Here is a 24,731-nt window from a genome sequence, read left to right as displayed (position 1 = left end):
CAACAAATGTTTCTGTGTTGAAAGATATAAAGTGATAGTGTAGACGTTGTGCCTGGCTGTACACCTCAGTGTTGTTCCAAATACAAGGAATATTTTAATTCAGTTAACAAGCGTGTGGGCCTTATTAAGAGTTTCCTAGTACTTGGGTTTGTAATACCACACCCCAAAAAATGGAGCCATGTTCACTAGGTGCAGTATTACCTTTATCTTCCGAGGAATGGGGGATTTCGAGGTACTACTGCATGTTTTCCCTTGTGCAGCTCCGCAAAACTCACAAATTATCCGGTATTTCTACCCAAAAAGTTCACCAGGTTTTACCTGGTGAATTTGCGTGAGATAAAAGTGCAGTATTTTTGCACTGCTCCTTTTTTTGGGTTGTATGTCAGAATTATGTTAGCAAAAATGCCATCTGACATAAATATTGCGTCCTAAAAAAAATATGGTCCCATTAGGAGGCGATTTATTCTTATTAACTCCAATGAGGCAATATGTTTGAAACAATATTCTGGTACCATACCTTGTAAACACGGTCTGACTGAGGAATAGTAGAACAATAAAAATGTTGGAATTGTGGTTTCGGCACATAAATACCTGAATTAAAGCTCCACTATCTTCACTTAATTTGTCGTCGTGCTTGAACTCAACAGTCACAGCTTTGTCGCAGTCCACTGCTGCCATCTCAACGTCCGTTGTGTTGCTCATGTACATAGCACCAAAAAAGTCTGTTGCCCGAAAACCTACAAACAAAATGAAATTTAACTTTGCAATTTGCCAATCAGATTTGCAAATCAGAAGTTTTTTTTCAAGAACACATTAGAAAGGTACTTTCGTGCATACTGGAAATAATGGCATGTCCTAATATCTATGCTATCCATTTACATATAGAATGTGATTAGCTGGCTAATAAAAAAAAAATCTGTATCTAGTCCTGCACTTTTGAACCAGGAGTTGGCCTAACGGCTAGGGCGCTCGACCTCGGACCTGGAGGAACTGGGTTCGAGTCTCGGTAACGTCACCTCCTGTGATTCTGGGCAAATCACTTAATCTCCCCGTGCCTAAAATGAAAGTAACTGGAAAATGTAAAAATGTAACGTAACTGGAAAAATATGTAAAGCGCTCTGATACCTGATTCGGTTCGGGTCTAGTTCGCGCTATATAAAACTCTGCAAAAAAAATAAATCTCTTTTCAAACATCAACCGTATCATGAATCACCAGTATCAGTTTGTCATTGTGTGTATGCTGGACTGGTTAAACAAGCTGGATGGTACTGAACGATAACAAAGGAGCAAAGGGACAGTAATCTTGGGCCTGATTACAAGTATAGGCGCTATTTATCAAACCTGGTAAATACCGATACCGCTGGGTATGTACTATAAATAGCACCCATTATGAGTTTCTGAGGAATAACATGCAGATTTTGGTGTTCAGCACACCAAAATCTGCATTAGATGGCGATTATGTATGGTTTTCCCCGGTTACATTTCGGCAGGTTTAAACTGACGAAATGTAACGAAGGTTGAGGTATTTGACACGTCTGATAATTATCCGGTGTGTTAAACAACACTCAAATCGTAATTCTGACCCGTTTGTAAACAGGGGTTTATGCACGAGTCAGAAAAGAACGACTGACTTGTAATCCGGTCCTTAGAAATCTATAAGGACGGTATTTTGTTACAACTAAAGAGGTTAGGGAAAAAAGTTAGCAAACAAAACGATCAAATGTACCTCATCACATCATATGGCTGGTGTACAACTGCCCTAACTAATTGTGTGTTTTACTTTTATTGCTTTTCCTTAGTTGGTAAGATCGTCAGGGGCCGAGGAGTTGTGGAGTCTAGAAACAACCACAAAATCTGTCGCAGAGGAACACATGGAATGGGACTCATGTCACAGACGAGACCAAAGCGAAGATCGATGAGGAGGCTCAGTGAGTAGTAAGCAGCCAGCACAAGTGATAGGACAAACAGGTTGAAGCAGAAACAACTTACAACCTGAACTGGACTCATGGCTAGCTGAAGAAGGGCCCTAGAGGAGGGTTAGATCCCACTATGTGTTCATTGCAAATGGTGGGATTGACCCTGAGATCTAAATGTTTGCGGCTACAAATGAACCACTGGATTAGAAATTATAACCCATCCTGATTAATTATACAAGAACTGCTCAACCCATAAATCGCAAAACAATTAGAAAAGGACAAAAGAAAAGGTGATAAATGTGTGGGTTGGAATCAAAATATAAGAAAATGTAAACAGCAGCCTATAAGGTCCGATCCTGAATAAACATTTCTCTAGGCTGGTGCCTACAAGTCTTTCTTGATGAAGTACAGTGTGGATCAATGGGGCACTTAGCATGGTCAGGGCTTGAGCAGAGAAGAGTATTGAAGCAGTCAGCAATTGGTAAACTCGTACTGAGTAGAAGGTATGGCCCTCAACCAAATGCTCTATGCAGCACCTACCGGTCCAAGTGTAGAGTAGGAGTTCAGGTAACTGCCTGAGGAATAGGAGAGAGTTGGACAGTAGTGAAACTCAGCCTATGTCTCGATCCACAATAGCGTGAGCTAACTGGCTACTAGTTTGCAAAACACTAAATGGCCACCATAGCTATAATTATAAGCTCTTCTACGCCAACTAGATTCCAGATTCACATTCAAATTTCAGTTTTTTTTACCTGTTTCAATAACCCAACTAGCAAGCTATCAATACATTTAGTTTTTTAACGTTTTCAAAAGCAACTGAATGGATTCATATCAAAACATTCGGTTGCCATGTATGGTGGCAAGCTTTTCTGTAGTTGCTGATGTAACAAGAAAGTAAAAATAGATACTGCAAGTGTTTTTGTAATTGCCCAAGGAAATGCAACACCTTGCAGTAGTTATGGTGCCACCCTGCACTTAATATACACATGGGAAGGGTCAAGTAGTCCTTTAAGACTGTCTGAGATAAGAGCAAAAATACAAATGGGTAGAAAATAATTCTTTGCAATATTGGTAATTCTCGGCTGTAGGTGATAATTAACGCAGAGGTCAAAAAGCAAGCACCAAAAACACCCAGAATTAGGGTTAAGAAAAAAGGAATCCTCCTGAAAAAACAAGACAGCAGAAATTGAGAGGCAAAAAAAAAGTATCTTAATGGGTGATGAATTCAACGAAAAATAAGGGAACAAATTTGTTGCAATACATCTGTCTCTAGCAAATTCATGTGCATGAACAAGCAGGAATGAGAATGGAAGAGGAGAAAGGCTAACACTGTCTTGGACTGGGCGCTTAAGGGAAACACTGGAGATGTCACCATCATGAATAGGCATAGACATAAGGCTAGACACACCTATTCTTCCAAGCTCACCATGTTTCAAAGACAAGGCTGACAGAAAAAAGAACATCCTTGGTATCTCTGTGTCCTGTCAGCTGACTCTTTCACCCAGCACCCCATGGCTCATGTGGAACTTCCCACTGAGATGCTGGTGCTAGCTGGGAAAGCCAGCAGAAAACTATTTACACTGGTGAATCTTTTCCCTATCAGCTAGAAAAACCACTAAGGTATCCCCTCTTCAAACAGGCTTACAAAACATAGCAGGCTGGATGCACACCAACAAGCTGAAGCTTAATGGAGGTAAAACGGAACTCCAAATTCTAGGTAGTAACAAAGCTCTCTGGGGCCCACAACATTGGCCTCTGCAAATGGGTGCTCTCCCCCAATCTTCTCAGGCTGTTCGCAACCATGGCATTTTTATAGATGATCAACTAGCAAGCGGTCAAGGTTGCCTCAACTTGTTTTTTAATTCTGAAATGGCTCAGAAAAATCTTTGGATGCTGCCACCATCAACACAAAAAATGTGGTTCAGGCTCTAATAGTGTCCAGATTGGACTGCGGCAATGCTTTGTAATTAGGTTCTAACAAGAATGTGATTCGGAGGCTGCAAGTGGTTCATAACTCGGCGCCCAGACTTCTTTGTCAGTTACCGCGAATAGCCTCTATCACAGGGACTCTGAGGGATCTACATTGGCTCAAGATAGAAAACCGGTCCAAATTCAAAGCACTCTGCTACATGCACAGAATCAATGATGGTATAGCACGTCATTACCTTAGTTCCTTAGTTCACCAGTATATTCCCACTCGCCTTCTTAGATCCTCCAATCAGGCTAAGTTTACTGTCCCTATGATTAAACTCACACATATAGGCGGCCAGTCCTTTTCCTACCTGGCTCCGTCTTTATGGAATTCTCTTCTACTCCCACTTCGTTATGAACACAATTATGTTAAATTCCGGAAAGGCATCAAAACGTGGCTATTCAACCTCTAAGCCTGACTTTTCGCTCTTTTTTCCCAGCTTGGGTCCATAGGTGCCGGGAAACCTCCGGGTAGCTGTTGCGCCATATACATTTAATTTAATAATAATAATAATCATGGTACAATGGTGAAACCAGCTGAGATACGTGTAGGTTTGATGTAGCAGCAGAAAGGAGCTTGCAGTATGACTGTACCCGTAAGCTTGAGGTACCAGTAGGCTTGAGGATTAGAAATAGACTGTGACACTACGAACAGAATAGCAAGCAGGGGAAGGCCCAGGAAATAGGGCAAGGAAACAAAGCGGAAGCAGAAGCAGACAAGCATTAGAAATGCAATCGGGCTCGGATTTATTTGAGTTTGAGCTAATGGCATTGTAAATGCCAATGTCTTTTTGCCATGTGTTATGGAGTGTGTGCATGTGGTGTGCAGTGGAAGTATGTTGGTTGAATTGTAATTTTACCAATGGCGGCATGCTGTGCTTTATATGAATATGTTTAAAAGTAAAGTGTACCATACTGCGATTGCTTGGTGGAAAAGTGCACTGCCGGCTGGAGGTGTGTGTGCCTGGTGGAAGGGTGCACTGACGGCTGGTGGGTGTGTGCTTGGTAAAAGCGTGCACAGATGGATGATGGTTGTTGGTGTTTGTGCATGGTGAAAGCATTCATTGACGGCTGGGGGTGTGTTGTTGTGTGTGTTGTTTTCTATGTGCTGGTGAGTGTGTGGTGGTGAGTCTGTGGGGGTGAGCCTGGGGAGTGAGTGTGGTGGTGAGTGTGTTGTGTTGAGTGGTGACAAGTGTGTGGTGTTGAGAGACTGAGGTGTGTGGTTTGTGTGTGCGTTATGTGTGTGTGGTGTATGTGTGTGTGGTGTTTTCTGCACACTCACACACTGCCCCTACACATTCACACACTGCTCACCCGCACACTCCCAATGTCACCCTGCATAGTCACACACTGTTTACCCTGCACACTCATTCTGCACACTCACACAATGTGCACCCTGACACACTGTCTCTGCAGTCACTCTGCACTCACTGCCACTCTGCACTCACTGCCACTCTGCACTCACTGCCACTCTGCACTCACTCTGCACTCACTCTGCACTCACTCTGCACTCACTGTCACTCTGCACTCACTGTCACTCTGCACTCACTGTCACTCTGCACTCACTGTCACTCTGCACTCAGTCTGCACTCACTGTCACTCTGCACTCACTGTCACTCTGCACTCACTGTCACTCTGCACTCACTGCCACTCTGCACTCTCAAACTGCACTCTCAAACTGCACTCTCAAACTGCACTCTCAAACTGCACTCTCAATCTGCACTCTCAATCTGCACTCTCAATCTGCACTCTCCACTCTCAAACTGCACTCTTCACTCTCAAACTGCACTCTCCACTCTCAAACTGCACTCTCAAACTGCAATCTGCACTCTGCACTCTCAACTCTCAATCTGCACTCTCAATCTGCACTCTCAACTCTCAAACTGCACTCTCAAACTGCACTCTCAAACTGCACTCTCAAACTGCACTCTCAAACTGCACTCTCAAACTGCACTCTCAATCTGCACTCTCAATCTGCACTCTCCACTCTCAAACTGCACTCTCCACTCTCAAACTGCACTCTGCACTCTCAAACTGCACTCTCAAACTGCAATCTGCACTCTGCACTCTCATCTCTCAATCTGCACTCTCAATCTGCACTCTCAACTCTCAAACTGCACTCTCAATCTGCACTCTCAACTCTCAAACTGCACTCTCAAACTGCACTCTCAAACTGCACTCTCAAACTGCACTCTCAAACTGCACTCTCAAACTGCACTCTCAAACTGCACTCTCAAACTGCACTCTCAATCTGCACTCTCAATCTGCACTCTCAATCTGCACTCTCCACTCTCAATCTGCACTCTCCACTCTCAAACTGCACTCTGCACTCTCAAACTGCAATCTGCACTCTGCACTCTCAATCTGCACTCTCAAACTGCACTCTCAAACTGCACTCAACTCTCAAACTGCACTCTCAAACTGCACTCTCAATCTGCACTCTCAATCTGCAGTCTCAATCTGCACTCTCAATCTGCACTCTCAATCTGCACTCTCAAACTGCACTCTCAAACTGCACTCTCAAACCGCACTCTCAAACCGCACTCTCAAACCGCACTCTCAAACCGCACTCTCAATCTGCACTCTCAATCTGCACTCTCAATCTGCACTCTCAATCTGCACTCTCAATCTGCACTCTCAATCTGCACTCTCCACTCTCAAACTGCACTCTGCACTCTCAAACTGCACTCTGCACTCTCAAACTGCACTCTGCACTCTCAAACTGCACTCTGCACTCTCAAACTGCACTCTGCACTCTCAAACTGCACTCTCAAACTGCACTCTCAAACTGCACTCTCAAACTGCACTCACAACTCTCGTGCTGCACTCTGAAACTGCACTCTCAACTCTCAAACTGCACTCTCAACTCTCAAACTGCACTCTCAAACTAAACTGCACTCTCAACTCTCAAACTGCACTCTCAACTCTCAAACTGCACTCTCAACTCTCAATGTGCTCCTGACCACGCGATCCCAGGAGCACACACTCGAAACACTTACCACAACCAATCCTACAGGGGCAAGGGAATCACATATTACTAATCTACCTATTTGCATCTAACATTGGGTTTTGGAGTAGCGTGGTACTTGTTGGAAAGCGCTTTAAGGCCTCGTCAGGGGTAGTAAGTGCTATATAAATACAATTTACAAATAAAAACAGTATACATGCAAACGGGGAGTGTCTGTTGTTGAACACAGGGAGAGAATAAAGTTTTGCCATAAAAAAAATATGAGACAAACTAGTGAGAACACAGACTCTCGTATTATAAATATATATATATATATATATGATCAAAAAAGCAGATAAAAACATACACTTGTTACATTCAATTAATAAAGAGATAGCGCGCCTCCTTTACACAGACCACTGTCCATAAAATCGTCAACAGACCACTAACCAATGTTTTTTCAGAAGCTTAGGGGTGGGAAGGTAACCGCTACCCCCCCCTCCCCCCGCCCCCCCCCTTCACCTCTCCCAAGTGGCCCGATGCTCCACAAATCAATCTTAAAGCTGTCGTTAAATATTGATAAAAAAGGGGGTGTAAATGATTGCCCACACAGTGAAGGTGATCTTTACAGTTAAACTGCATCAATGCCCTTAATGTATAGAATGGCTGTTATTACCACCAAACGTTTCCCATTAAAAAGGTTTAGAGGGGGAAAGACCGGGGCTGTGACCTCCTCGGCGCAAGGTGCCCCTTGGAGAGGAGCAGGAAGTGAACTCCGTTCTCAGAGGGCCCGAGCCCGCCGACATGTACCAAGTGTGTCCCCATTCCCAAGGTGCCACTAGAGTGTTGATTTGTGAGTTGTACGAGGCGCTGAGGGTCATCCAGGCCCAGTCTAGTAACTATTGATCTGAGGGGGGAGGTTTCTGAACCAAGACGGCGTCTCGTGCGCTGGAACGTTTTTGTTTGCACAGCGCCACACGTGTGCATACTACTGGGCACAGCGAGGCAGCCTGATCAAAGAACTGCACACGTATGAACACTACGTCAGCTAGTGTGGGTAAAACATTCCAGAGGAGAGTGAGACACTCGAGATCCACCGAAGAGAAACTTCACTGGGCCAGAACAAATCCACCACTTTCTTAAGAATCTGTTCCCCTGGGCAGAAAATGAAAATGGATGCGATTGGATGAATACATCGGCGAACGTGTATTTGGGAAACCTGACACTCTCAGCAAAAAATAAAAAACACTATTCCTATAAAATATGTTAGTTACCATAGGCAGCATCGTTTCAACAGCTCTACGTACACATTGCACAATACACGCAAGGCATTTTCTCTCAGCGCCTGAATAACAAGTGTTGATCTTACCTAACTCTTTGGTTCTCATTTTACCGATTCTGTAAAGATGAGATGCTGATTATTCCCTGCCAGATTCAACCTCGTCCCCTGTAGCCCAGGCGGCGCGCCTGCGCCTACTGCTTTATCTTGGAATTTTCTCACTAGCCCCAAAGAAAACGTGTACTTTACCACTATACAACGTCTAGTCTCAAGGTCAGGTGATTGTATTTAATAATTGGGGACAGAAGGGAGTTATTTCAACTTTGTATAAAGGTTTATAACGGAAAAAATCCTTGCACTGCTACGTTATAAACTCTGTCGAACAAGAATACAACTGACTCAGGCAGTTACGGAAAACTGAGGGGAAGGGGGGGCTGTATTTCCACTCAATCTATAGAACTCTGTGCCACAATACGTTAGTGGGGTATGTATAGAGAAAACATCTACCGCTGCCGTGGCCTCTTAGCGCTTTGTTGTGTCTGGAATGTGTCTCCCTGTGCAGCGCTGGTCTATCTGCAATTTCGAATGTCTCGAGGGAAAGTGCCTTGGCACCCGGCCCCTGGGAGCACGCATGCTGGGGTCAGGCGAGCTGACCGCTGGTCTGCGATGTGTGGATGCAATGTTGATGTGTGCAGGGTACGCGCGCCCACAGGCATCCAAGTGACTCATGTATTTGTGTGTTTTCAATAGAGCGGACAAGGCCCTGACTGGCATCAGAGCGCCTCGCAGACTGGGTAACAGAGCGCATATATCACTTTTTCACAAATGAGTGTTTCGCTCGTCCATCTCTCTTGGCAGATCTAGTGCTTCGAAACGGTCTAATGGTATTAAGTGCTAAACAAACGAGCGACAAAACACACATTAATGGGGACAGTAATGGGGAAACACATTTAGTACTTGGAGTGCGAAACAAAGCTATCGGACAGAACTGCTCTTTATTGGGAAAAGGCTGGTGAAGAACCAGAGAAGTTTTGTTTAGCAGTGGCTACCGCCAGCGTGGGGGCTGCAAGCCTCCCCTGCACCGCTGAACTGCCCCTCCCAACGAAAGCGCTCTGATTTCTCTCAGAAAGGAATGTCAATTCCACGCGCCCTGCAAAGAGTTTCATTTTGGTAATCTTGCCCGTGCTGAGCGCTGCTGAATGGTGAACGCGCCCGGCCATCTGGATTCACTTACGGAGGCACCCTGACAGCTCCTAATTATAATTAATGTACTTCTTTGCGCGCACACGAACGAAAAATGCCAAACATGGCCGACCAAAACGACATTTAGCCTATCACTTCATGGCTATTAAAAAGACACCACAGGGAAGACGAATCACTGGCCAGATGACATAACACACTAAGGAATGTGTGGAATGTGTCTCGCCAAAGCCCTAGGAGATACTTTTTTTTCTCTTTAACATTAGGAGCTCGAAACTCCTCCCACTTTTGTGGGCGGAGGCCGAGCCCTAAAAAAGGTTAATTATCTGGTGCAGAGCCCATACTTGAGTGCTGCAGGAACACAATTGAGAACAGATTTGGGTAAAGTGTTTTCAAAGACATGCTCAAGGGGGAGACACTAATCCATTATGCATGTGCATTCATTCAAGAAAAGGGTATTCAGTCAGAAAAAGCTTCCTTGTCCAAAGGAGCGAGTGGAGGAGACTGCCAATATGCCCGTAAGGCATGATGGAGAGTCTAGCCACATGCGCTAGGCCTTTAGGAAAGTATGGTTGCTATTCATTTGCTGCAACTGAGGTGTAGATTGCAGACATGAAGTGGCGGTGGGTGACATTTCAAAGTGGTGAGGCGGCAAGTGATTTGCATACAGCACCGTAGCGAGCGAGCGCAGCGAGCCCGAACCCCAAAAGGGGGGTTTGGGCGGGTCACCCCCCAAGAAAATTTTGAAAAAAAAGAAGAAAAATCATGCATTTTCAAGCAAATTTGAGAAAGCAGGAAGGTTAATAAAGCAATTGTGAAAGTGCAGTTATTACATTAATAGATGGCATAACATAGGTAGCTGCTTATTCAGTATAACCACAGAGTTTCATTCATTCCATCCTATTACGCTCAGGTGCTGAATTCAGACTATAAGACTTTCATGAAAATCTCAGCTCTAAGAGTAGAAGAAGTTGCACAGCATTTGGGAAACAGCCTTCACAAAGCATTAGGAAAATGAGAGGCAATTACTTGAAAGCAAACTGAAAGCAATGCATCAAGTAGTAACTTAAAGCAATGCATCCAGAAAAACAGTGCATGCAGTCAAACATACAAAAGTAAACTAAAGCAAGTGTGAACCTGTGAACCTTCACTTTGAAAGCAGGGTGCTAGTCAACAGGCCATTCACATACATTTAAACTGAAGAAGAGTACACCTCAGCATGCAGGCACCAACATAAAAGCACCAAGCAAGTCAAACAGTTTAATGAAAGAAAAATGAAAGCAATACATCCAGCAAACTAGACAGTGACTCAAAAAGTAAACTGAAGCAAGTGCACACTGAAAGGAATGCACAGTCATAAGTCAGACATTCACATAAAAGCAACTTACCAAGACACCCAATCAATTACATGGGAAAAACTTGAGCCAATGCACCCAGAAAACCAGACCAGCACACCAAAGCATCCCACCCCTGATTGGATGGCAGCTGTGCTCTTAGGGTCACCCCTCAGTTTTTTTGCAGGGTTGAGCACCCCCCAGTTTTATGCCCTCTGCGTCTGAAGGGAAGACAGGCAAAAGGGGTCATAATGGGACATCTGGCACAGCCACTTTGTAATCGAGGTCACCCACCCAGCTCAAGACTGAGTTACAGGCTGATCTTAAATCTTTAAACAACCACAAGGGTCTCCAGCTAGTTGGTTCTTGAGCCAAAAGAGTCCTCAGTTCACTGGGAGTCTTTACATCGCGCCTGAGATGACATGACAATGTCCCTTAATCCGGAGCAACTGTGGGGACTGGTCTGGGTCTGGATCTGACTTGGTACGAGCAGGATACAAAAAGTAACGGGTAGGTGGTAACCCACTTCCAAGTGAAGGAGCTGTAAGGAACCTAAGCGCACTGGTGTTGATACCACTAACAGGGCAGCTCTGGCTTTCTCAGGGTGGGTGTCAACTGTGTGATGAAACCAGCATGTGAAGCAGTTACCTCAAACAAATTAAAACCAATGCACTCATCAGGACAAGGAGTTACATGAAATCAAATAGAAAACCACCATCAAGCCAGGTAGTCGCCTAAAGGCAAATTGAAGTGACTGCACACTATGGGAAGTGCACTTCACCAGCCAGCCTATTACACTAAAGGAAAATAAAAGCAATGCTCCTAGTAAACAAGACAATACGTAAAGAAACAGAACGAAGTCAGAGGCACTCCAGGAATCCAGGAGAGTGGTCTGGTGGACTGTTCAAGAAGGCTGAACCTGGTTGACCCAGAACGAAATTCGGCAGCTCTGGCGTAGTGCCACATCCCCCAATGAACACCATACTATCCCACTGAGACACACACACTGCCTTCAGCTACACCCCAGTTGTGGCCTGCTACATATACCTGGATGCGGCTCAATTCAAATTATGCACAAGAGTGATATGCTGCCTGGAAAAAAAGTACCTTCCTGGAAAAAGCAAACCCTCATATGGATGCAAGATTAAGTAAAGCATATGAAATGTAAGTAGAACAACATGGCTACCCTAACACTTTTATACTTATTATTCAGAAATCAAGAGTGTTTTTTACTGAAACTTTAAGCACCACTACAGATCCCTGGGGGACCAGTATCACGGTGTATTGCTTATATCCTGTGAACCGTGAGCAGTATGGTTTAAAAAGACTACATTACTCAACACAGAGCCACTGCTTTTTTTTTTCCTGTTTCATTATTTTTCATCCTTCCACTCCCTTATTGTTTCGAGGTCTCAGTTACTTTTCTTTTGTCCTCCACATGATAAATGCGCCTTCCTTCCCATGATTTCCAATCTTTCCCATCCCCTCCTGTGATTTAACCTCTCAGTTCCCTGTTTAATGGTACTGAACAAACCGACCTCAGAAGGATGGATGGCTGAGTTGACCTTACCGGGATTCTAACTAGTGAACTGCAGTAGGTCTGTTCCTTGTCAGCTCCATACCCAAACATGATATTACATCCAACATGGTCGGTTGGTTTCAAACGTCTGTAGGAATAAATCTCATCTGCACAGCGACAAGAGGGTTTGAGAGTCGACACTACAACTATGTCAGATGAAACCACTACAACTTCCTTTCTCAGCACAATATGAAGCAGTTTATAACTAGTATAGCAATTTCTGTGTATCGATCATACAAATCGTGTACAGAGAACACAATATTTGAAGCAGTAATATATCAAGTGCGCGAATGAAAACACAATTCGAAAACCTCTGCTGTAAACTATAAAAAATAACATTGCGCTGGAAAGTGGACAAGCGCAGAAGCACAGCCAGCTAAGCCTGCAGGACGTCTCGCGCCGAGCGGCAGGGACAGCGCGCGCCTCCTCCAGGGCCCGCACGCCTGCGGAGCCAGCTCTGGGGAACGAAACAGAAGGTACGGCTGCTGGGGTAAAGGAAGCCATAGCTCAATGTCAGTCCCGCAGGGAAGCCTCATAATTAAAGGTCAAATAATCACTTCATTTACAATCAATCAATACAGCAAAGGACCGATACTGGAAGCGTATCAATCAGTGGCAAAGGCACTAATAAAAGCAATGAATCAAACTCCTGAGCCTGCGCGTTCGCGCATGGGTGGAGGGGGGTCGACAGATGAGAGGGGAGGCAGGGAGCAAACCACGGGACGGTAATGTGCAGAGAGAACGACATGGCGCAAAATGGAAACAGAGCGCAAACTACAGGGGCATAGTCTTCGCTATTATGAGGTTAGAAATCCATCAATTCTAGAGCCTGTTTAGATTTATCTTGAGGTAACAGATTGCATTCAGAATGCTCCCGCACGATGGTGTCATGATGACGTAGTTTGTGCCGTGCCCTCAACGGTCGAAAGGTAACCGATAATATCAAGGAGATAGCAGTGTGGGACTTTTCCCACCTAATTCATCTTTCCACATCAAAAGGCACTCAGAAAACTCCTCAGGACAGATGAGGGAATTGTAGAGGTCTTTGAACCGACTGAAAACGTGCAGTTAAGATTTGTTTAAAACGTCCACGTCGGAGAAGGCCACAAAGTATTACACTGCTCTGTGAAAAGTTCCGCACGTGTATAAAAATGTTCACATTACGTAACCATATCAAATACTTTCAAATAGTTGCATATTGCCACTTACAACGAAGAGTTTTCTCATTGAGGTGCTTGCTTTGCCGCTCCGCAACATGGTGGCCCCGTAATCCCTTTCTGGCGTGGCTTGTAGAGAGGGCTGACAGCAGTCTCTGGTTGTGTTTGTACCATACAGTTCGGGTCCCACGCGCGGCATCCAATGGGATGCTGCGCCGGTGGACCAGCCAATCCTGGCGCTGCATGCAGCGCCAGGATTGGCTAGGGGGGCACATTTGCTGCTCGCCCTGTCGCCCTTAGGAAACCCGGGCTGTGGCAGGCGAACAGCACGGTGAAGCACCCCTGGGTCCCACTGGGGAACTTACAACTTTCTCAAGCATGCGCACTGTAAGTTCCCCAGCGGGACTGCGCACTATGGTCTGCTGCAGTCTGAGTATGTGGACTGTCACTCAAGCTGCAGCAGGCCACCCCCCCTGCGCAATTCAGCGCAATGTATTTTATTTATAGATACGGCCGGCGGCCGCGATGCGGGTCCATGGTGGCTGGTGGGGCTACGCCCCTACGCCTCAATGGACGCACCGCGGCTGCAGAGACGGCCTTAGAACGCTGACACTCATATAAACTTTGCTTAGGCCGTACACATGGAGTGCTGCAATATTTGCACCTATTTAAGTTAAGTGCAGAGCTGGTGTCCGTAGGCTGGAGCGAGGTATTCTAATAGTTGCTGCTCTGGTCGGAGGAGGTCTTTACAGATCCAGTTACTCACCCACCTTAATGAGAGAACCAGAGCCATATCTACAAGGTATTTTGTTTCCTAATAGGTTAATCGGTCTTTTAACATAAAAGGGTCTAACTATTCCCACTCTGCTGTCTTAAGGTTAATAGTATCCTAGCGTTAATAGACCCTTAAAAGAGATCCATGTATACCTTGAGGATCGCAACTTCGAATCCTGGAAGGGCCACTTTGCCCCTTCATCCATACTATGTCAATAAATTTAGTACTGAGCTGAATAATTGTGACAGGTTATTTACAGGGATATAAAAACCAATAGAAAGCGCTATATAAAACAAGCATTGACAAAGCTATAAATCTTGGCAATGCCCGAGCTATTGGCCTTGTCAATGCGAATGTCTTTTAGCCATGTTGTCTAGCAGCATAGCGGCTGTTAAGCATGGCTGAAAGTAACTGAAACCCAGAATCACAGGATGTTGAGCTGACGTGGAGTCTCTTCGCCCCCATGTTGAGTTTATTGTCCTGACCCTCCTAACACAAAAAACGCTATGATGTAGCCTGCGCTGGCCGCATCATAGCGCTTTTTCAAGTGACTCTCAGTTATGCTGAACAGCAGATGTGCTGCTAAACATGGCTAAAAGACAATCACATTGACAAAATCAATAGCGCAGGCTAAAGGCTTTGCCAATGCTTGTTTGGTGTTGACTGGGTCTTGCTGAATAAATGTGGAAGTGATAGTGAGAAACATTTGAAGAGCTTTGAAGAGAAGCGAGGATGTGGCGTAATGGCCAGAGCTACTGACAGGGGGAACTGAGTAACCAGGTTTGAATCTCAGGGTTGGCTGAATAGTTTGGGATTCTGGGCAAATTACTTACGCTACCCCCCTGCGCACAACAATGAATATGTCATTGTGTAATTAGGGTGACCAGATGTCCTGGATTTGCCAAGACAGTCCTGGTTTTTCAAGAACTGTTCCAGCATCCTGTCACTTTTTGCTGAAACAAAGATATGTACTGGTTTATGGGAGAGGGACAGGTGAGCGCACACATTAATCAGTGTCGTGCAGTCTCACGTTTCCTCCGACCCTCTCTTAACACCAGGAACAGAAGGTGAGCGGTTTACAGAGCACTCTCTTCACACCACTAAAAAAGAAAGTTCTGTTGCTAAAAAGCAGCCTGCTATGCTGCCTTGCCTCACTCATGCAGGGGGATTTAAGGAGGGGAGAATAGGTGTCCTATCACCTCAGGCCAGTAACATTAGTAGTCTGATCCTGGGGGAGGGAGGGAGGGAGGGAGAGGGGGAGAGGGAGAGGGGGAGAGGGAGAGAGGGAGAGAGGGGGAGAGGGGGAGGGGGAGAGGGGGAGAGGGAGAGAGGGAGAGAGAGAGAGAAGCTCCCTGTCTCTGAGAGCAATGCCTGCTCCTGCAGGAGGGGTGACGGCTGGGACCGTGGGGGCCTTGAGGCTTACCCCCCAGTCCCAGGGGGAAAGAGAAGAAAGAGGCAAAATAACAGTCAGAAACGAGCACTATAAGTCAGAATGAAGGTCAGCAACGAGCAAAAAGAGGCAAAATAAAGGTGAGAAATGAACAGAAAGGCAGAACAAAGGAGAGAAACAAGAAAAAAAGGAGACGGAACAAAGGTCACAAATGAGCAAAAAGGCAAAATAAATGTGAGAAATCGGCAGCAAATTAGCAGAACCCACTCAGGCACTCATGCATCCACTCGTAAACGAACTCAGACACGTACACCCACTCACAGACAGAGACACTCATGCACCCACTTACAGAATCACTCATACTCTCTCTCACCCACTCACAGATCTAATCAGAGACTAACACACCGACTCACATACCCCAACTCAGACACTCATATACTCACTTACAGCCCTACTCATACTGTCTAACACCCACTTACAAACCTACTTAGACACTCATACACCCGCTGAGACACTTGTGCACTCAATCACACACTCCGTGTGAAAGGTTAGTTGTTACCATTAGGAAGTAAAATTTAAAATGCTTAAAAATTCACTTAAAAAAACAAAGGTTACAGGTACATTATAGTTAGGAAACAGAATTTTAAAAAACATAGAAATTCACTGAAAAAAACAAGGGCTCAGATTTCACCCATACAAAACCAGTGAAATTCCGCAGTTTCTAGTTACCTGAGCCAACTATAGCTTATGCCCCCGCAATGGACTGCTTAAGAAATCACATATTACATTACTCATGACCTGGTCAATGACATCACTGATTACATCATCCACAGAACCACTCACACCCCATACAATGGTTCGTACGCACACTCACACAACCATTCACAGACCCAAACACAGCCCTGACAAGTACCAGGCCTCAGGCATTAGACAAACGCATTTCAGTGTGGTGATCAGCATCATTTACACAACCACTCACTTATCCATTGAGCCACTAACACACACAGCCTGATCATACTAGTCACTCCCCATACAGCCAATCACACAGACACACACTCACCTATACAGCTACTGACACACCCATTGATTCACCTACATAGCCACTCACACACTGACTCACACCCATACAGCCTCTCAACAGTCACTCACTCACCCATACACTCACTCACACATCTACAGAACCACTTGCATACCAATTCACACATCCAACCACACACATAGTTACACACTCATTCTGCCAATCCCCCACACTCTTCCATACATCCACTCACACACCAACTCACTCAAACAGCCACTCACTCACCCATACAGCCAATTACACATCCAGTCACTCACGTATATCGCCAGACACCCACTCACTCACTCACCCAGTCTCTGACACACCCACTCACCCTTCCATGCAGCCACTGACGCACCCACTCATAAATACAGCCACTCCCACAGCCATTTTGTCACCCACACAGCTGTCAGGCACTCACTTATACACCCACGCAGCCACTCACACACCTGTAGTCACTCAGACAGACACTCACACACAGAAACACACAGTGACTCACATAAACTATGTTAAACAAAGGAATCACTGATTAGTAGTACAGAAAGTATAGTAATTTAACTTTTGTGGTACTTTAGTATATACGTTTAACACAAAAACTCGCATTCACTCAATGTGGTCATCAGTGATGTCATTTGAGATGCCATTAGTGATGCTACTGACCATTTCATGAGTGATGTAATATGTGACGTCCTAAGCAGTGCATTGCGGGGTAGTAAGGTATAGTTAGCAAGACAGCCCCATGGTTTAACGACGAACTCAAGAGCTCCAAGAAGAACTGCAGAGCACTCGAGAAAACCTGGCGCAGAGACCCAACACCGGACAACATGACTGCCCTCAAGCTCGCCACCCGAAAACACCACCAGCTGATCCGCGCCACCAAGAAAACCGCATTCAAGGAACGACTGGACAACAACGCACACAACTGCAAGGAACTCTTCAACATCGTGAAAGAGCTCTCCAACCCCAACGCCGGAAACAACGACATCACCCCTTCGCAAGACCTCTGCAACTCCCTCGCCTCCTACTTCCACAACAAGATCGCGGACATACACAACAGCTTCAGCACTCAACCAACGCACGCCACGACCGAACCACCGCCCCCCACCGCCACCCTCCGCACCTGGACCCCGATCAGCACCGAAGACACCATCCGCACGATGAACTCCATCCACTCCGGATCTCCAACAGACCCCTGCCCTCACCACGTCTTCAACAAGGCCGACGCTGTCATCGCACCCCACCTGCGGGACATCATCAACACCTCCTTCGACATCGCCACCTTCCCGGAGAGCTGGAAGCACGCCGAACTCAGCGCTCTACTCAAGAAACCATCAGCAGACCCTACCGACCTCAAGAACTACCGCCCCATCTCGCTGCTCCCGTTTCCAGCCAAAGTCATCGAGAAGACCGTCAACAAGCAACTGGCCGCCTTCCTCGAGACGAACGGCTCCCTCGACCTCTCGCAGTCTGGCTTCCGGGCCAACCACAGCAACCGCCCTGATCGCAGCTACAGATGACATCCGAGCCCTGCTCGACAACGGAGAAACAGCGGCCCTCATCCTCCTGGACCTCTCCGCGGCCTTCGACACTGTCTGCCACCGCACCCTAGTACAGCGCCTCAGCAACGTCGGAATCCAGGAGAAGGCACTGGAGTGGATCACCTCCTTCCTCGCTGGAAGGACACAGAGAGTCCGCCTCCCCCCGTTCAGATCGGAAGCCACCGAAGTCATCTGCGGCGTCCCTCAAGGCTCCTCGCTCAGCCCAACTCTCTTCAACGTCTACATGAGCCCCCTCGCAGCCATCGCACGCCAGCACAACCTGAACATCATCTCCTACGCAGACGACACCCAGCTGATCCTCTCCCTCACCAACGACCCCGCCACCGCCAGAGCCAACCTGCACGAAGGGATGACAGACGTAGCCAAATGGATGTCGAACAGCCGCCTGAAACTGAACTCGGACAAGACGGAAGTCCTCATCCTGGGATCCTCACCCTCCGCCTGGGACGACTCCTGGTGGCCCCCCGCCCTGGGCAGCGCACCCAAACCAACTGACCACGCACGCAACCTCGGCTTCATCCTGGACTCCTCCCTCTCCATGACCAGACCAGTCAACGCCGTCTCCTCGTCATGCTTCAACATCCTGCGCATGCTACGTAAGATCTTCCGATGGATCCCCACCGAAACCAGGAAGACGGTCACCCAGGCCCTCGTCACCAGCCGGCTGGACTACGGCAACTCCCTCTACGCCGGCACCACCGCCAAACTCCAGAAGAGACTCCAGCAGATCCAGAACACCTCAGCACGACTCATCCTGGACATCCCCCGCCGCAGCCACATCTCCGGACACCTGAGAGACCTGCACTGGCTCCCGGTCAACAAGAGAATCACCTTCCGGCTCCTCACCCACGCACACAAAGCCCTACACAACCAAGGACCAGGATACCTCAACAGCCGCCTCAACTTCTACGCTCCCACGCGCCAGCTTCGATCGACCAGCCACGCCCTCGCCGCCGTCCCCCGCATCCGAAGAGCCACCACAGGAGGAAGGGCCTTCTCCTACCTGGCCGCCAAGACTTGGAACTCCCTCCCGACCCACCTCCGCCTGACCCAGGACCACCTCGCCTTCAGGAAGCAGCTCAACACCTGGCTGTTCGAGCAGTAGCGGCCCCCCCCCCCAGCGCCTTGAGACCCTCCGGGTGAGTAGTGCGCTATACAAATTTTCTGATTGATTGATTGATTGATTAGCTCAAGCAACTATAACTGCTGAATCTCACTGGTTTTGTGCGAGTGGAATTTGAGTCTAACTATAACGTCCCTATAATCTTTGTTTTTTCAGTGAATATATATAGATACATATAAATATATATAGATATAGAGGTATATATCTATATAGAGATATTACCTAATAGTGGTCGCCAGTTATAGTTACGATCATGTTTCCATAGGAAAAGCATTTTTGACTTCCCTATATCTTTAACGCCGTTTGATGAATCTTCACAAAATGTTCAAAAAAGTGCCTCAGTGATTCTAGTTCTGCATGAAAAGTTTTGGGGTGGTCAGTAAAGCAGGAATCGAGGAAAAGGAGGGGGGGGGTAAAAAAAAAGTGTTTTTCCTATGTTAATTCCTATAGAGATTTTAGTCGCGACTACAGCCTGAACCGCTGGATGGAATGACATTAAATTTGGCAGAAATGTAGCTCTTTCCAGAAGGAACACTTTTTGATATTTGCTGTGAATCCATTCAGTAGTTTGGGATATATTTAATTTTAAAAAAAAGTATACTTAAGGACGCAGAGGATCCAACAGTCCCCGTGCTAAAATCTGATTGGCTGCCAACACTTTAACCAGGAAGTGTTGGCAGACATCTTGGGACTCTGTTTTTTTCCGAGTAAAATCTGGGGCTAACTATAACATCCCTGTAACCTTTTGCTTGGTCTATGACTTCCTAAGGTTTTTTTTTAAGTCTGTTTCCTAACTTGAACCCTGTCACCTTTGTTTTTTTTCAGTGAACCATAATTCAGCCCTGGCCAAAACACAGTCCTATTTTCAATTCTAGAGCTGTGTCCCAGTTTTTAATTCTGAAATTCTAGTCACCCTATGCATAACTGGTGAGCACTTAAAGCCCTCCAATACCATTGGCTGGTGTTAGAACTATGGCAAGATGGAGGATGGAATAAGCGCCCCAATATCATCAGATAGTGCAAAACAAATAAAAATTTAAGCAACTGTGATGAGAGAGGAAATGGGGGGACGAGTTAAGCAGGGGGGATGGGGAGAGGGGCAAGCAATGTCGGGAGAGGGTGGGTGGAAGCTTCAATGAAGAGGAAGAAAAATACCTTAATTGAAGCAGGATCAGCAAGAAAAATTAATGTGTCATTGTGGAATGTAATAACTGGTGAGCACTTAAAGTGCTCCAATACCATAGGCTCGTGTTCGCACTATCTCAAGATAGAAGACGTTGCGAGCGCTCCAATGCCATCGGATCATACTAAAAATAAAAAATAAAAGTGGCAGTGATGAGGGAGTTAGTGGGGGAACAGGTCAAGCAGGAGAGAATGAAGAGATGGGCAAGCAATATCGAGAGAGACCATGGAGAAAAACAATGAAGGGGTAAAAAATACCTTCATTGAAGCGACAAAACTTAATGTGTCATTGTAGAATGTAACTGGTGAGCACTTAAAATGCTCCAATACCAATACCATCGGCTAATGTTTGCGCTAAGGCAAGATGGAGGATGGAGCGAGCGCTCCAATCCCATCAGAGTGTGCACACAAATATATATGCAAGTGCTCTTTGTGTTTCGACAATTTTTTAAGAAATTAATTAGTTTATGTACACGTGAATGCCTTTAAGTGGTATGTGTGCATGTGTACAAGGGAGATGGCCTGAAAACACAAAGACTCCTATGGTGTGCTTCAAAACAAAGAAAAAATAGCTGCGCAAACCAGGAGCAGTGTAAGGAGACATGCACTTGGTCCATGCACTATCGGAGGGCCAAACACCAGAAGAGGGCATGCCGCCTGCATGCCATAGCGAATGGCATCAAAGAAAATGAGTGAGGCTGAAGTGTATCAATGCTAGGAGATGGGCGGCCTGTAAGCCCACAGATAGAACACAATATGTCTCTTCGAACGCATGGCTGTCTAGCCGAGACCTAAAAACAATAGATTTTGCACAAGCGAAACCTACTGGCTTTGCCAATGCATGTTGTAATTAAGAATACGGTGATTAAGTGATTTATCAGTAATCACAAAATGTGGAAATGAGGCGTAGGCTAGGGAGATTATATGGTGTCCTTTTGGGACAGGATGTGGTGTAAGGGCCAGAGCTACCGACTATGGAACTGGGAAACTGGGTTTGAGTTTCCACGTTGGCTTAACATTTTTGATTTTGGGCAAAACACTTTGTTGGACAGGCCGCATGGTCGGGCTGCCCCCTCCCCGCAATGGGACCTGGACCCTGGCTCCCCCTGCATCCCCTACCAGAGTCCCCGACGACCACCCGAAGTACACTGCCATCCCTCACCCACAAGACACCAGCTCCGAACCCAGCTGGCCCGGGTCACCATCCACACCACGGCCTCGGCCCAGCCGCCATCTTGGGCCACTACAGCACGAGGCCGCGTGGCCTCAACCCGACCCTCACCCTGGGCCCGGCCGGGCCCGACATCGAGGCACCAACCTCCCCCCGGGAGGCAGAGTGACCACTTGGCGAGTCAATGGGAGAAAGGAACCGTCAACGGCTCTCCTCCGCCAGGTGTCGATCACCCCCGGCCGCCTGGGCGCTGGCTCCACCCCCCTGCTGGGTGTCTGGACTCCCTCATCCCGGACCTCCCGGCCCCCCAGGCGCGAGGGTCCGGACATCAAAGGGGACCAGACCTATAACTGGGGCAGGACCAGACCAGGAAACCAGTTGTATCCTGGAGTCGAGAGACCCGAGAAGAACTCATCTGTGACTGGCCTGCTGGCGCTGCCGCGGCCCTCTGCCTCGTGAAACCATCGTCTTGGCCTGCTGGCGCTGCCGCGGCCCTCTGCCTCGTGAAACCATCGTCTTGGCCTGCTGGCGCTGCCGCGGCCCTCTGCCTCGTGAAACCATCGTCTTGGCCTGCTGGCGCTGCCGCGGCCCTCTGCCTCGTGAAACCATCGTCTTGGCCTGCTGGCGCTGCCGCGGCCCTCTGCCTCGTGAAACCATCGACTTGGCCTGCTGGCGCTGCCGCGGCCCCCCCCTACCTAGGGAGACTATCATCTTGGCCTGCTGGCGCTGCCGCGGCCCTCTGCCTCGTGAAACCATCGTCTTGGCCTGCTGGCGCTGCCGCGGCCCTCTGCCTCGTGAAACCATCGACTTGGCCTGCTGGCGCTGCCGCGGCCCCCCCCTACCTAGGGAGACTATCATCTTGGCCTGCTGGCGCTGCCGCGGCCCGATCCACAGACACCCCAGCTCGAGGATTGTGAGCTCGCCTCTTACCACTACCTGTACCGATCCGGTACCCAGACTGTCCCGCTACCCCCTTTTCCCTACAGAGACTAGAAGTGAGAGGACCCCCGGGTCCGAGATATCCTGTATCGCTGATATCCTTGCCTTAAGAACCTTATATAAAGCATTGAACTCGACTTGGTGTGGTGCCTGTTTGTGGGGAGGGAGGTCACTTGTCTGTACGATCGCAGGAGACGGTCCCACTCGGGGATCTCTCCCCCAGTATCCGGCCGACCCTCAGGGTCCCCGTCTAACATTGGTGGCCAGCGACGGGATCCGAACCTACGCATAATCGTACAGAAAGTCACCCGACCCACGGCACACGACCACCATGACAACAGAGAGCGGAACAACGGAGAAATTCCAGATGGAAAAATTGGAAGATTACAACCACCGAGAACTGAAGCAATATTGCATGGAACTTGGACTCCCAACCACGGGTCTGAGTACGAAGGAAGACTTCAAACGAGCCCTAGAAGCCTGGGCGGAAACGGGTACGGCCGTACCCCGAACACAAACAACCGAGACGAGCCCCGCACCAACTAAAGAAAGAGCGGGTCTCTCCCTGGAAGAGATCCGAGAAAGAGAAAAAACCAGACTCCACGAATTAGAACTAGCCCGACTTCGCTTGGATGGAGAACTCAAGCTGGCAGAACAAAAAATAACCCTGGAACACTTACGGCTCAGGGAAGAGCGAGAAGACAAGCAAAGACAGAGAGAGCTAGAGGAAAAGAGACTAGAGTACGAACATGAGCGCAATCTCAAAACACTGGAGGTCCAGAAACAGAATAAAGACCTCGGGCTCCCCGAACGACCGACCCCGTCTGCCTCGACCGAACCCAAGGTTCACATCCCCAAAGATGTCATCCGGGAATACCACAAGAACGATGATATACAGCAGTGGTTTAAAGCCTATGAGGTGGCAATGACCTCCCACCGGATTCCCCGAAGCGATTGGGGAGCCGGATTATGGGGGAGGTTTGTCAACGAAGGGCGGGACGCCCTGCTGCAACTCCCGGACCAGCTGATGACCTCCTACGACCACATGAAGGCCGCCCTCCTCACTCGATACGGGCTCACACCGGAGATGTACCGCCAACGGTTCCGCGACTGCAAACGGATTCCGGGTACAACTTGGGTGGAGTACGTGAACTTTTTTAGCCGAGCCTTCGAGGGGTGGATCAAGGGCAACAAAGTAACCACCTACGAACAACTCTTTGACCTGATCGTATGGGAGCACCTGTCGAACAACTGCTTCGTGGAGCTCCGGCAACACCTCCTGGACAGTAAGCTAACCGACCCTCGACAACTCGCCGTCGAAGCCGACCGGTGGGAAAGCACCCGAGTTGGCCGGAACGCACCCAGCGAATTATCCAGACCGTATCGCCCCCGAGGGGGAGGAGGAAGTCAGGGTCGGGGGAGAGACCCCGGCCCCTCGTCACCCCCCAGAAACCCGTCGACCCCGGTTGGCCGAGGAAGCCCTGCCGTCCGGGCCAGTTTCCGGGCCAACATTACGTGCCACAGGTGCCAGCGACCCGGCCACTACGCCAGTGATCCCAATTGCCCAAAGAATCCGAACACTACCCCCCGCCAAGTTGCAGCGGCGGCCCTAGGGGAAGAACTAATCCCGGAAGACCAGGAAGAGTATGAGACCGATCCCTCTGAATGGGCACCCGCCGCCATGGCACTGGTCTGCTTAGGGGAGAGAGACATGATTCCGCGGGCCCCCCTTCCCGCCAACACCCAGAAGTACGGTCAATGGGTCAACATAAATGGCCGCCGGGCGGAAGCCCTCCGCGACACCGGGGCCAGTGTAACGGCGGTCCGACGCCACCTCGTCACTCCAGACCAAATCTTGCCGAACATTCTTTGCCCTGTCCGATCAGCCGACAATTCCGAAAGCCTATGCCACATGGCCTGCGTCCCCTTCGAGTGGGGAGGAGTAACAGGGATGTTAAAAGTAACTGTCCGCGATGATGCCCCCGTGGACTGCCTCCTAGGAAACGACCTTGAAAGCTCTCCCTGGGCAGCTGTCGAACGGAGGGAGCACCTGGGGATGCTCGGCCTCCCCGAATGGGTCTGCGTCACAACCAGGTCCATGACCGCCCGCGCGGTCCCCAGCCCAGAAGAGCCCGAGTGGCCAGAACCTCCT

The 24,731-nt window shown here is 48.1% G+C and overlaps 1 protein-coding gene across 1 annotated transcript in view; it reads right to left on the bottom strand.

The window, feature by feature from the left end:
* Nucleotides 1-24,731, bottom strand: part of SEC24D (SEC24 homolog D, COPII component) — a 425,192-nt gene that overhangs the window by 22,793 nt on the left and 377,668 nt on the right. The window contains exon 17 of the mRNA XM_078675943.1: nucleotides 592-737. Coding sequence (XP_078532069.1) covers nucleotides 592-737 — 146 coding nt within the window. The remainder of the gene's footprint in view (nucleotides 1-591; nucleotides 738-24,731) is intronic.

The sequence above is a fragment of the Lissotriton helveticus genome, chromosome 2_1 (genome assembly GCF_964261635.1).
Source record: "Lissotriton helveticus chromosome 2_1, aLisHel1.1, whole genome shotgun sequence".
In the NCBI taxonomy this organism is placed as follows: domain Eukaryota; kingdom Metazoa; phylum Chordata; class Amphibia; order Caudata; family Salamandridae; genus Lissotriton; species Lissotriton helveticus.
This window is presented reverse-complemented; position numbering and strand designations above follow the sequence as displayed.